The 11,281-nt window shown below is 39.9% G+C and overlaps 1 protein-coding gene across 1 annotated transcript; it reads left to right on the top strand.

Moving 5' to 3' along the window:
• Window positions 1–9,929: 9,929 nt before the first annotated feature.
• Window positions 9,930–10,937, top strand: LOC142445657 (olfactory receptor 1S1-like). Its single transcript, XM_075547600.1, has one exon. The coding sequence runs from the start codon at window positions 9,963–9,965 to the stop codon at window positions 10,935–10,937; it is 975 nt and encodes a 324-aa protein (XP_075403715.1). The 5' UTR covers window positions 9,930–9,962.
• The last annotated feature ends 344 nt before the right edge of the window (window positions 10,938–11,281 follow it).

The following is an 11,281-nucleotide window of genomic DNA, read 5'->3' on the forward strand; positions in this document are numbered from 1 at the left end:
TTCCCCTGAGTCCAGAAATTATCTATTTTATTAAAAAATTTAAAAGATAGCATAAAAAGGAAAACTCTGACTTGAATGATTAAAACATTATCATTTGATCACCCCTTTGACACATTTTGAGTTTGATCTTGCTTTTAATGTTTTTCTGTTTTCTTTCAGTCTTCTGTTGTATTTTGTTACTGTTGGTAGCTTTCCTGACTCTCTGCGGTGTGTTCTTCTGTTTCTGGGTGTATGAAACTCAGGATGGGTAAATCTATAGAGATGATAACTAGATTAAGGGTTCCTGGGAGTGTGGCAGTTGCTCCTCAAATATTATATCCTTCATCATGGCACCACTCAGAACTCTAGTTGACACATATTCTCTATAGAGCCTTCACAGCCTGAGACTCCACTCATCTTTCCTTCTTCTTCCTTTTTAAATCATTTCACTGGAGGTTCCTACAGCTCTTATCACAATTCATACACTGTGTCAAGCACATTTGTACATTGTTGCATCATCATTTTCAAAACATTTTCTTTCTACTTGAGCCCTTGGTATTGCCTTCTCATTTTCCCCTTTCCCTCCCTCATAAATCCCTGATAATGTATATATGTTTTTCCATATATGACACTGACCGATGTCTCCCTTTACCCACTTCTCTGTTGTCCATCCCCCTGGAAAGGGGATGAATGTAAATCATTGTGATCGGTTCCCTCTTTCCTCCCCCTTCCCATCTTCCACTTACCCTCCTGGTATGGCTACTCTCAAAATATTGGTCCTGAGGGGTTCATCTGTCCTGAATTCCCTGTGTTTCCAGCTCTTGTCTATATCAGTGTACATGCTCTGGCCTAGCTGGATTTTTAAAGTAGAATGAGAATCACGATAGTTGGGGGGTTGGGGAGAAGCATTAAAGAACTAGAGGAAAGTTGTATATTTCAATGGTGCTATACTGCATCCTGACTGCTTGTCTCCCCCCTGCGACCCTTCTGTAAGGGAATGTCCATTTGCCTACAGATGTGCTTTGGGTGTACAACACTTCTTGATATGACTGAGAAAAAAGCATGATTAGCAACAAAATTTTGGGCAAGTCTCCCATTGGAGGTAATGAGTAATGTTACACATTTTCCCCAAGAACAGATTAGCCTGCCCTAGTTTACACATCAAAAGAAGTGAAATCACTTACTCAGAGACAGACAAATCCTCCACACCTCTGATCCTGCATTTGCAAAGGAATTCTCTGAACACCATTCTAGGAGTGTCTATTGAATTAGCATCACTGTGAGACAATGATATATTTCAGGAATTATTTGCTCCTCTCCCACTCTCCACAAACAAAATATTGTTCCCCAACTGAAATGAAGCTGCCTCTGGATAACTGATTTTTAGGATGTACAAATAAAGGAGCAATAAGTAGATTATTGGCATCAGAGAGACAAATTATAACACTGCCTGGGAAGTCAGATTAAATGATCACTAACCTGCTCCAAACTCAAACAAAATGTTTTGACTCTCTTCTTTCCTGGAATCTGTCCCTTCTTGGGGTAGGGAAGACCCAGTCCCCAGCTGTATCAGACCCATCATAAAAATTACTAAAAACTCATTAAAGAGAAGCAGTTCCAACAATCACATTTTTAAAAAAATTTTAAAGGCCCAGTCATTGACTCAGTTCTGACTCATAGTGATCATATAGGACAGAGTTGAACTTCCCCTGTGGGTTTCTGAGACTGTAACTGTTAAGAGGAATAGAAAGCCTCATCTTTCTCCAGCAAAGTAGTTGGCGAATTTGAACTCCTGACATATTAGCAGGAAATATTATTGCTATTCTGCTTTGTAACCCATTGCTTAAATTTCATTAGCTTCGCTAGTCATGATTTCCATGAACTTGTTATATTTGCTAATTGAAGCTCTCAATTTAAGACCCATGATATCTAAACTCATGTTAAACAATTTTGGAGAAATGAGAAAAGTACTTCCTTACATACTGAGAATACTCAATGCCTATAATATTTCCCCACAAACAATTTATAGGAATATTTAATCTGTTTAATGGTTAGTTTCAGTTCTTGGTGATTTGGGGATCAGTTGTAATCCATGAACCTCCATCACCTTCTAGAGCAGAGTCCTAAAAATCTTGATTTATTCTGGTGGGTCCCAATTTTGTTATGTCAGCCTTTTTTTATAGGTCTAATATGGTCCACTTTTTGTAGGAAAATTTGGGACCAAATAGCTTAGCAGGCCTACAAAAAAAAGCAAAAACTTATCTGTAGGTGACAAAACTTGATATAACCTTAATTCAATATATATATATAATATATATATATTATGAAAGCCTGATTGGGAAATTTTGAACCAATGTAAAGCCAAATATGTTAGCTTAATGTCAGAAGGAATGTTAGAAAAAAGAAAGAACTTAAAATACAATGTTATGTAGTTCATCAGTGCACCACCGTACCCTGGATTTATCCTCCTTTCATGAGGTCCTTCTAAGAGGGACTGTCCAATTGTCTCACTGGTGGACTTTGGGTCTCCATTACATCCACTCCCCTTCATATTGATTTGTTTGCTTGATTTTTGAATTTCTTATGCCTTTTCTTATCAACACTTCATGAACACATGGACTGGCATGTTTCTTCCATATGAGCTTTGTTGCTTCCCTGCTAGATGGTCGCTTGTTTCACTACAAGCCTTTAAGGCCTAAGATGCAAGAACTTTTGATAGCTGGTCACCATCAACTTTCTTCACCACATTTGCTTATGCACCCATTTTGTCTTCAGCGATCATGTCAGTAGGTTCTTAAGGTGGTCTTCATTCAATAGTCTAAAATACACTACATCATTTCATGTGGGTTCACCAAACTATATATGCTACATTTTAGTAATTGAATGAGATACGCATACATTTTAAATCAAGGAAGAATACTTTAAAGACATACTAATCTAAAACCCCATCAGAGTTCAAAAGGTAAATCTGTTTTAATAATTTTATTGGTGTATAATTCATATATCATACAATTTAATAATCCAGTGGTATTAAGAGAAGTTGTGCAATCATTGCCACAATCAATTTCAGATGATTTCCTTCTTAGACACGTTGTTAGCTCCCTATTTCCCCTAACCTCCCCGCCACACCCCCAGGGAATTATTAATCAAGTTATTGTCTCTGTAGGTTTACCTTTCTTACATTTCACATACAGAAATTCATACAAAACACACAAAAATAAGCAAACTAAAAGAAAACCAACAATAATAACTACATGAAACAGAGAAAACCTCAAAAAGAAAGCAAAAAATATTTTTAAAACAGCTTTAAAGTAGATCAAATAATAAAGTATTACATTTTTATCCTACCATAATAAACTTTACAGTGTTCTCTATCAGAGAGCAAGGCTCTTCACATGTCTGGACTATGGGCAGAGGGCACTCACTGAAGGCTTAATCCATGAGGGCACCTTCTAAATGGACTTTCTGATTTCCTCTGTCATCCATAGCATTCTGCAAACTGAGTGTTCACCATTTAAGCTCTGATATCATGTCCTCCTTCTGATTTGTATTTTATTATTTTCAATCTTTGGGTGATACGGGCTGGTGTGCTTCTTCCATGTGGATTTAGTTGAAGCCTCATTTAGATGGCTGCTCATTTTAAGATAGCCCTTTAAAACCCCAGACGCTATTCTCTCTGATAGAGGACCAGGCACCATCTGGTTTCTTCACCATACTTCACAATATGACTCTTATCTCCAGTGATCTCTTCATGGGGGAGGGGTATGTCATAAGAACTAATTGTTTTTAGATTGGGTCTAGAATTAAGTGTGAACCCCAAGTCATTCATATATCTGGGGTTTATATAGGTCTCTGGTTCACTTTAAAGACATCCTTATCATTTTATGATATAAAACATTATAAACCATTCCCCTGGGGCATAAGGTAATTCTACTGATAGTGTCGTTAATATACCCAATGTATAAGATTTAAAACATTGTTGACAAAAGGAAATTATGCAAATATAGGTCAGCTTCAGACAGCAATAAATGAATTGTTGACTTGTGCATATTAAACTCTTAAGTGACTGGACACTATTTGCTCAAACAATAGGGGCTGGTGATAGGGCAAAATTATCAATAACACTCACTCACAGAGCAGAACCATGCTTTCCTGACTAATACATGGTGTAAGAAAGCAAGGAGAGCAATTTTTTTAAAAGGTAAATCTTAATGAAGCGTGTAGATAAACAGGTAGATTTTAAAACACACTTAACCATTAAAATGACAACTTATTAAATTAAAATGTAATTACAATATATAAATGTTCACTATCACAGTCAGATGAGATAAGAAATGTCCTAGCAATATGCAATGTTAATATTTTTAATTCCACAAAAGCTAGATGAGGAACAAAGTAAACATGGTAGGTGTTTGGCTAACTACAGAACAAAAAGTTTTACGTTACATGACTTCCCATGAAGTTTCAACTTATCTGGAATTTATCATGATCTGAGAATGATGCTGGAGGATCAGGCTTTATTTCAGGACCACATAGTTTGGGAAATCCAATCTCCTCTTTACCTGGAAGCCAGACTACTCGAAGAATGAATTCAACTTTCAAACTAGTAATCAAAATATTTTATTTCAACTGCAATAAACCCAGTTCTTTGTTATTGCTATACAGTATCAATGGTTCCCTCAAAAAAACTTAAATTATTAGATAGTTAGCTAGACTAATAAAGTTTTAACTATATCAAATAAATGTATAATTATTGAGTTTTTTAAATATTGTTCTTGCAGTACATCTCTTAGAGTTAAAAAAATTGAACACACTAGGAAACCTGATTGTAGATATATATTTTATGGTTTAAAAAAAGGTATGTGAGTTTCAAATTATAACGAGCATTTGTTTACCCAATTTTGATATCAGCAAATTACTTACAGATCTTAAAATTATTTGTGCTATAATAAAGCTTAATTAATTGAAATTTTGTTGTTGTTATTGTTTTTTCTTATTTATCTACATGTATCGCTCCTAGAAGCTCCCTGGTGGAGTAGTGGTTACACATTGGTCTTCTGATACCATAAGGTCAGCAGTTCAAAGACACCAGCACTCCAGGGAAAAAGATGGGGCTTTCTACTTCTGTTAATAGTTACAGTCCCAGGTACTTATAGGGGCAATTCTTCTTCCCTGTTCTGTAGAGTCTCTATAAGTTGGCATTGACTTGACATCAGAGAGAGAAAGAGAGAGAGAAATATCTTTCTTAGATTTTGTAGGACCACCCCTAATCCCAACTACTTGGACAACCTCCCTCCCCACAAAAGAATTCACTTCAGAGGACAGCACTGAAGCTACAGCTCAGAGAGAGGGGCACATCTAATCAGAGTACACAGGAGCAAACGAAAGGGAAAGATAGAGAGTGAAACACATCCTGACCCACCAAACCTCTAGGACAATATTCCTACCCTGAGTAGCCAATGCACAGAGAGGACCAGAGGTCTGGCCCCACCATGAGACACAATGTCCCTCGCTGATCCATTACCACTATGTGAGACAATGCTGGAGGCACAGTGCAGGAACTAGGCCCAATCTGACCCCACCACACTGGGGTGAAACAACAAGGGTGTGCAACAGAGCAGCAAGGGGAGCAAAGCAATGAAGTCCCTGGGGAATACTAAAAATAGACTTTGGGGCCAGGGCATGGTACCCCATCAGACTTGACTGGAAGACACTCCTAAAAGTCAACAAACACATTTGGAACTATTTACAGGCTTTTCTATTTGGTTATTGGTTTTCTTGTTGTTTTAGTTTTTTATTTGTTTCTTTCAATGCCTTGTTTTGCTCTGTCTTGGTTTTGTGCTTATGATTGTCTCTGCATGTCTAGCTAGATAAGCTAGGTGGGATAAACAATCTTGGGGGGAAAACTATGGAACCAACGGTTCAGGGGAACACGAGAGAGGGGGAGTCAGGGGAAAGGATGGGGGTGTTAAGCAACTTAGGGACAAGGGAACAACAAGTGATCTCAAATCAATGGTGAGGAGGGTGTAGGATGCCTGGTGGGGCTTAATCAAGGGCAATGTAGCCAAGAGGAATTACTGAAACCAGAATGAAGATCAAGCATGTTAGTGAGACAGGAGGAAAGTAAGAGGAAATAGAGGAAAGAACTAGAAGGCAAAGGATATTTATACAGGTCTAAATACAGGCATGTACATATTTAAATATATGTATATATAATGATAGGGACATAAATCTATGTACATGTATTTATATGTTAAGTATTAAGGTAGCAGACAGCCATTGGGCTTCTATTCAAATAGTCCCTCAATCCAAGAACACTTTGTTCTAATAACCTGGCATTCCATGATGCTCACCTTCCTGACATGATCGCTGAAGACAAAATGGGTGCATAAGCAAATGTGGTGAAAAAAGCTGATAGTTCCCAGCTATCAAAAGATATAGTGTCTGGAGTCTTTGAGGCTTGAAGACAAACAAGCGGTCATCTAGCTGAGAAGCAACAAAGCCCACATGGAAGAAGAAGACCAGCCTTTGTGATCACGAGGTGTCGAAGGGATCAGGTATCAGGCATCAAAGACACAGAACAAAAAGATCATATCAATGTGAATGGGGGGAGCATGGAATCGAGACCCAAAGCCCATATGTATAAAATTGAACATCCCTTTACAGAAGGGTCATAAGGAAGGGAGAGTCAGTCAGGGTGCAGTGTAGCACCAATGAAACATACAACTTTCCTCTAGTTCTGTAATGCTTCCTACCCACCCCACTATCATGACCTCAAGTCTACCTTACAAATCCAGATAGACCAGAACATGTATACTGATACAGATAAAAGCTGGAAACACAGGGAATCCAGGACAGATAAATCCCCTAGGACCAATGAGAGTAGAAATACCAGGAGGGGAACGGGAAGGTGGGAGGAGAAAGGGAGAACCAATCACAATGATCTACGTCCTCCCTGGAGAACAGACAACACTAAAGTCGGTGAAGGGAGACAGCAGGCAGTGTAAGACATGAAAAAATAATAATTTATAAATTGATAGATTCATGGGAGAGGGAGTTTGGGGGAGAGGGGGGAAAATGAGGAGCTGATAGCAATGGGCTCAAGTATCAATTGTTTTGAAAATGAAGATGGCAACATATGTACAAATGTTCTTGACACCATGGATGGATGGATGGATGGATTGTGATAAGAGAGGAATAAGCCCCCAATAAATTGATGTAAGGAAAAAAAATAAAGTAACAAGTAGAAAAAGTCTACATTTTTAGTTTAAAGGAATTGGTCATTGAGGAGATTCTGACTCATGATGTCCTCATTGGGTAGAGTAAACACAGCTCAGATGTTTGTAGTTTCCATTGTTCCGTAAACTGGGTGTTCACAATTTGAGCTCTGATATCATTCCCTCCTTTGGATTTGGATTTTATCATTTACAATCTTACCAGCACACTGGGAACCGAAGCCCTACAGCGCAAACCATTCACTTACTATAAAGAGACATAATCAACCAAGTTACAAATTGGGAATCACAAGTAGGTACAGTACCTATTTTGACTCATTTACCTCATCAGAATCAGGATGTGAAAATTACTTCTTGCAGGAAAACACTTCAGAGACTTTATCCCGAAGGGTTCAGAAGGAACAAAATGTCCCCTGTGGGCCCAGCATCAGAACTCTACTAACTCTGGCGCCTGGAGGGGAGGAGTAGGCTGAATCTGGTTCTAAGAAATTAAGAGCAGCCTCATTCTCCACCTGTTACTCTGTTAAGTACAGGAAGGTAAACCGCTGGCTCTAAATTCTAGTAAATTCCTGAGATTTTACCAACATCATTTGAAGGTGAGTCGGTTTTAGATTTTAGCTCTGCTCCAAACCAGATAGAAGCTGGCTCAGGGACACGGAAACATTTATGGGAGACAGCTGGCAGGTGGGAGAGATAGAACACAAAAACAAGAGGAAAGATCCTATTGCCAACCCAGCCTGAAGCACAGGGATTGTAGAACCCTCTAAAGTCAAGTTTGTGGCTTGCCTAAGGATGCCTGTCCGTTCTTGACCTTGTTTTCTACCTGTTTCCCTGCTCTCTGATCTATAAGTCAAGCCTCTCAAGAGCAATAAGACATCAAAGTTCCTGCTCAAGTGACTATTTTTTTCATAATCCAGAAGTAGATGTTTTCTGTTTTCTGAACTCTTCATGGAAAGAGGAGAAATTTGGAGGCTTGACTATATTTAAACTTCAAATGATTTTGAAGAAAGACAAAGAGAGGAAAAGTGAGAGAGGAGAGTGAAAAGACAGGAATTCATACGTCTTATCTCTCATGCCAATATTCTTTCCAATAAGGGCACAAAGAAATGGATACTCAATTTAATTTTCCTTTTTTGACCCTAAGTAACACTTGGGTAAGTCCCTATACCTTTCTGATCACCTTTGAGTTTAAAAATAAGGTTAATTTGGTGCTGAAAGCCCAGACAGTTCAATTTAAAACTTCAATTGCACAACTCATTCAAATCCTTGTCCTCCCTTCCCAGTTCAGGTCTGACTTTCAGCTTTGAGATCTGCAGTGAGAAGGGAAAGCTATCTGTTCTTTATTCTTTTACTCTCGTATGCTTTTCAGTCCTGTGAAATCAAGGAGAGAGTATGGAAATTGAAAAGGGGGCAAAAATCCCAATGTTGGTTGCCATGCAATGCCAGCATTTAGTGCCCCGTGTGTGGCAAGGAGCCAAATGTGTTGATTCTCTCATGAGACTCACTTTGAGCTCTTCTGAAGCCCCTTTTAAGTGATTCTTCCATTAAGCATTTCCTTGACAAGGTCAATGAGTTTTCTCACTTATGTCTTTCTCACCTCTCTTCCATAAGAAAGTCACTCCCAAGGCCACTCACAGCTGTAACAGGCTACCTTGCCAGACTGCCTTCTGGGCTAGAGAACAAACAAGACGGAGTGAGCTTGACAAGCTTCTGCAGTATTCGCGTGGCCTATAGGAAACTTATATTCTCATGCAGTGCCCTGGGTGTAAGTAGAGGCATGCCCTAGTGCTCTCCATTCTCCCCCTTCCCTCACCACACTGGGCTGATTCAGTGGACTCCTCCTTATAAGAAGCAAGAGACAAATGCAAGACTTTGTTCATATAGGCCTCCTAAACTTGCTCAGCTCAAATACTATCTAACCACAGCGGGAGTAAAATTATGGTCTCTACTAAATGCACTCCTCCAAGATTAGTTCTAAAGAAACTCCTATCTTGGGTAGAAAGAAGTGCCTACCACTCAGTATATTCCAAGAAGAATTATTAATCCTCAACTGCTTTTATTTCCACAAATTTTTTTTCTTAATAACCCTCCCTGTTTCAATCTTCTTAGTTTGAAGGAGGAAATTGAATGCTGGAGAAGTGTGTGGAACCAGGTTTCTGTTCCTTCTTTCTAAGACATTTCCTAGGTCCCCACACTTACTAAGCAGACCTTCACCAGCCTTGGATCCCCTGGTAGCACAGGTAACTACTAAGCTACTAGCAGGAAGGCTGGAGGTTTGAGTCCAATGAAAGGCGTCTCAGAAGAAAAACCTCACATTCTATCTCCCAAAGATCAGATCCACTGAAACCCTCGGACACACAATTTTACTGGAAACCCGTGGGGTCACCTGGAGTCAGAATTGCCTCAATGCCAATCAGTTTGGGGTTGTTTTTTTGTTGCTTTCCCCAGTCTATATTGCCTTTCAGTCTAGAGGAAGTATTCAATCCACCCATCCAGCAATGACTGACATTGCCAATGCCCGGTATATTCCAATAAGTCAGAATTGACTCAACAGCTAGTAGACTGGGTGTGTGTGTAGGTTTGTTTTTGTCTGTCTGTTTGGATGGAAGGTTGGTTGGTTAATCCCCATTCTGCATTGCCTCTCACTTTGGAAGGAGTACCCCCACTCCCCAAAAGACTCCAGTTGAATGGCAAGTTAGTGGTTTTTCTGTGGGAATCTTGCGTTCCTTTCCGTAGATCAGAAGAACTATGCATCGAAGAAACCAAACTGACATCTCTGAATTCATTCTCCTGGGACTCTCCAGCCAGGCTGACCAGCAGAAGATCCTTTTTGTGCTTTTCCTGGGTATGTACCTGGTCACCGTGGCTGGGAATGGGCTCATCATTCTGGCCATCGGATTGGATCCTTACCTTCACACCCCCATGTATCTCTTCCTTGCCAATCTGTCATTCGCCGATATTTCTTCCATTTCCACCTCGGTGCCCAAAATGCTGGTGAATATTCAGACCAAGAGTCAGTCCATCTCCTATGAGGGCTGCATCTCACAGATGTACTTCTCCATCGTGTTTGTCGTCATTGACAATTTCCTCTTAGGGGTGATGGCCTATGACCGCTTTGTGGCCATCTGCTACCCTCTGAACTACATGACCATCATGCAGCCCAGGATCTGTGCTTTGCTTACAGTCATCCCGTGGGTCCTCAGTAACGCTGTTGCCCTGACACACACTGTTCTGCTCACTCAATTGCTCTTCTGTGACAGTAACACGGTCCCACACTTCTTCTGTGACCTGGCTCCTCTGATCAAACTGTCCTGTTCTGATACGATGCTCAATGAACTTGTATTGTTTGCCGCGGGCCTATCTGTGATTGCCTTCCCCTTTGCTCTGATCCTCTTTTCCTACATCTGCATCACCAGGGCTGTCCTGAGAATCTCATCCACGGAGGGAAAATGGAAAGCCTTCTCCACTTGTGGTTCCCACCTCACAGTGGTATTACTTTTCTATGGGACCATTGTAGGGATTTACTTCTTCCCTTCATCCTCCCACCCCGATGACACAAATAAAATTGGTGCGGTAGTATTCACTGTGGTGACCCCCATGTTGAACCCCTTCATCTACAGCCTGAGGAACAAGGACGTGAAAAATGCTCTGTGGAAGCTTGTCAATGTAAAAAGGTTTCCCCCTTTGGTGCCTTGGTCATCTAAATTCCTTTTCTCTTCATAACCAGGTGAGAGCTTCTGCCCCGAGTTTGTAGCATTGTTATGATGCATCGCCTGTTTACGAGCTCTCTGATCTCTGCTCCTATTCCAACCTTGGAGAGTTTCTGGCTTTTCCACAAAGTTGTAGTCTTACAAGACAACAATCCCCATGAAAAGTCACAACAAGGATGTACATTTTAATTTTGATTTATGTTGCTACCAATTTAAATATAAATTGTTAATAATGTAGACAATACTCGATGTTTGCCCTATATACACAACTAGCATTTGTAACTTGGAAGACAGTTACTCTTAATTCCTTTCTTCAATCTAGATTTCTCTACTTCAGTTTTTCAGAGCATTTGTTTC

Source organism: Tenrec ecaudatus, chromosome 4 (assembly GCF_050624435.1).
Source record: "Tenrec ecaudatus isolate mTenEca1 chromosome 4, mTenEca1.hap1, whole genome shotgun sequence".
NCBI classification, from domain to species: domain Eukaryota; kingdom Metazoa; phylum Chordata; class Mammalia; order Afrosoricida; family Tenrecidae; genus Tenrec; species Tenrec ecaudatus.

Excerpts from the sequence above, each read along its gene's own strand:
- LOC142445657 (XM_075547600.1), top strand. The coding sequence starts at position 9,963 with ATGCATCGAAGAAACCAAACTGACATCTCTGAATTCATTCTCCTGGGA.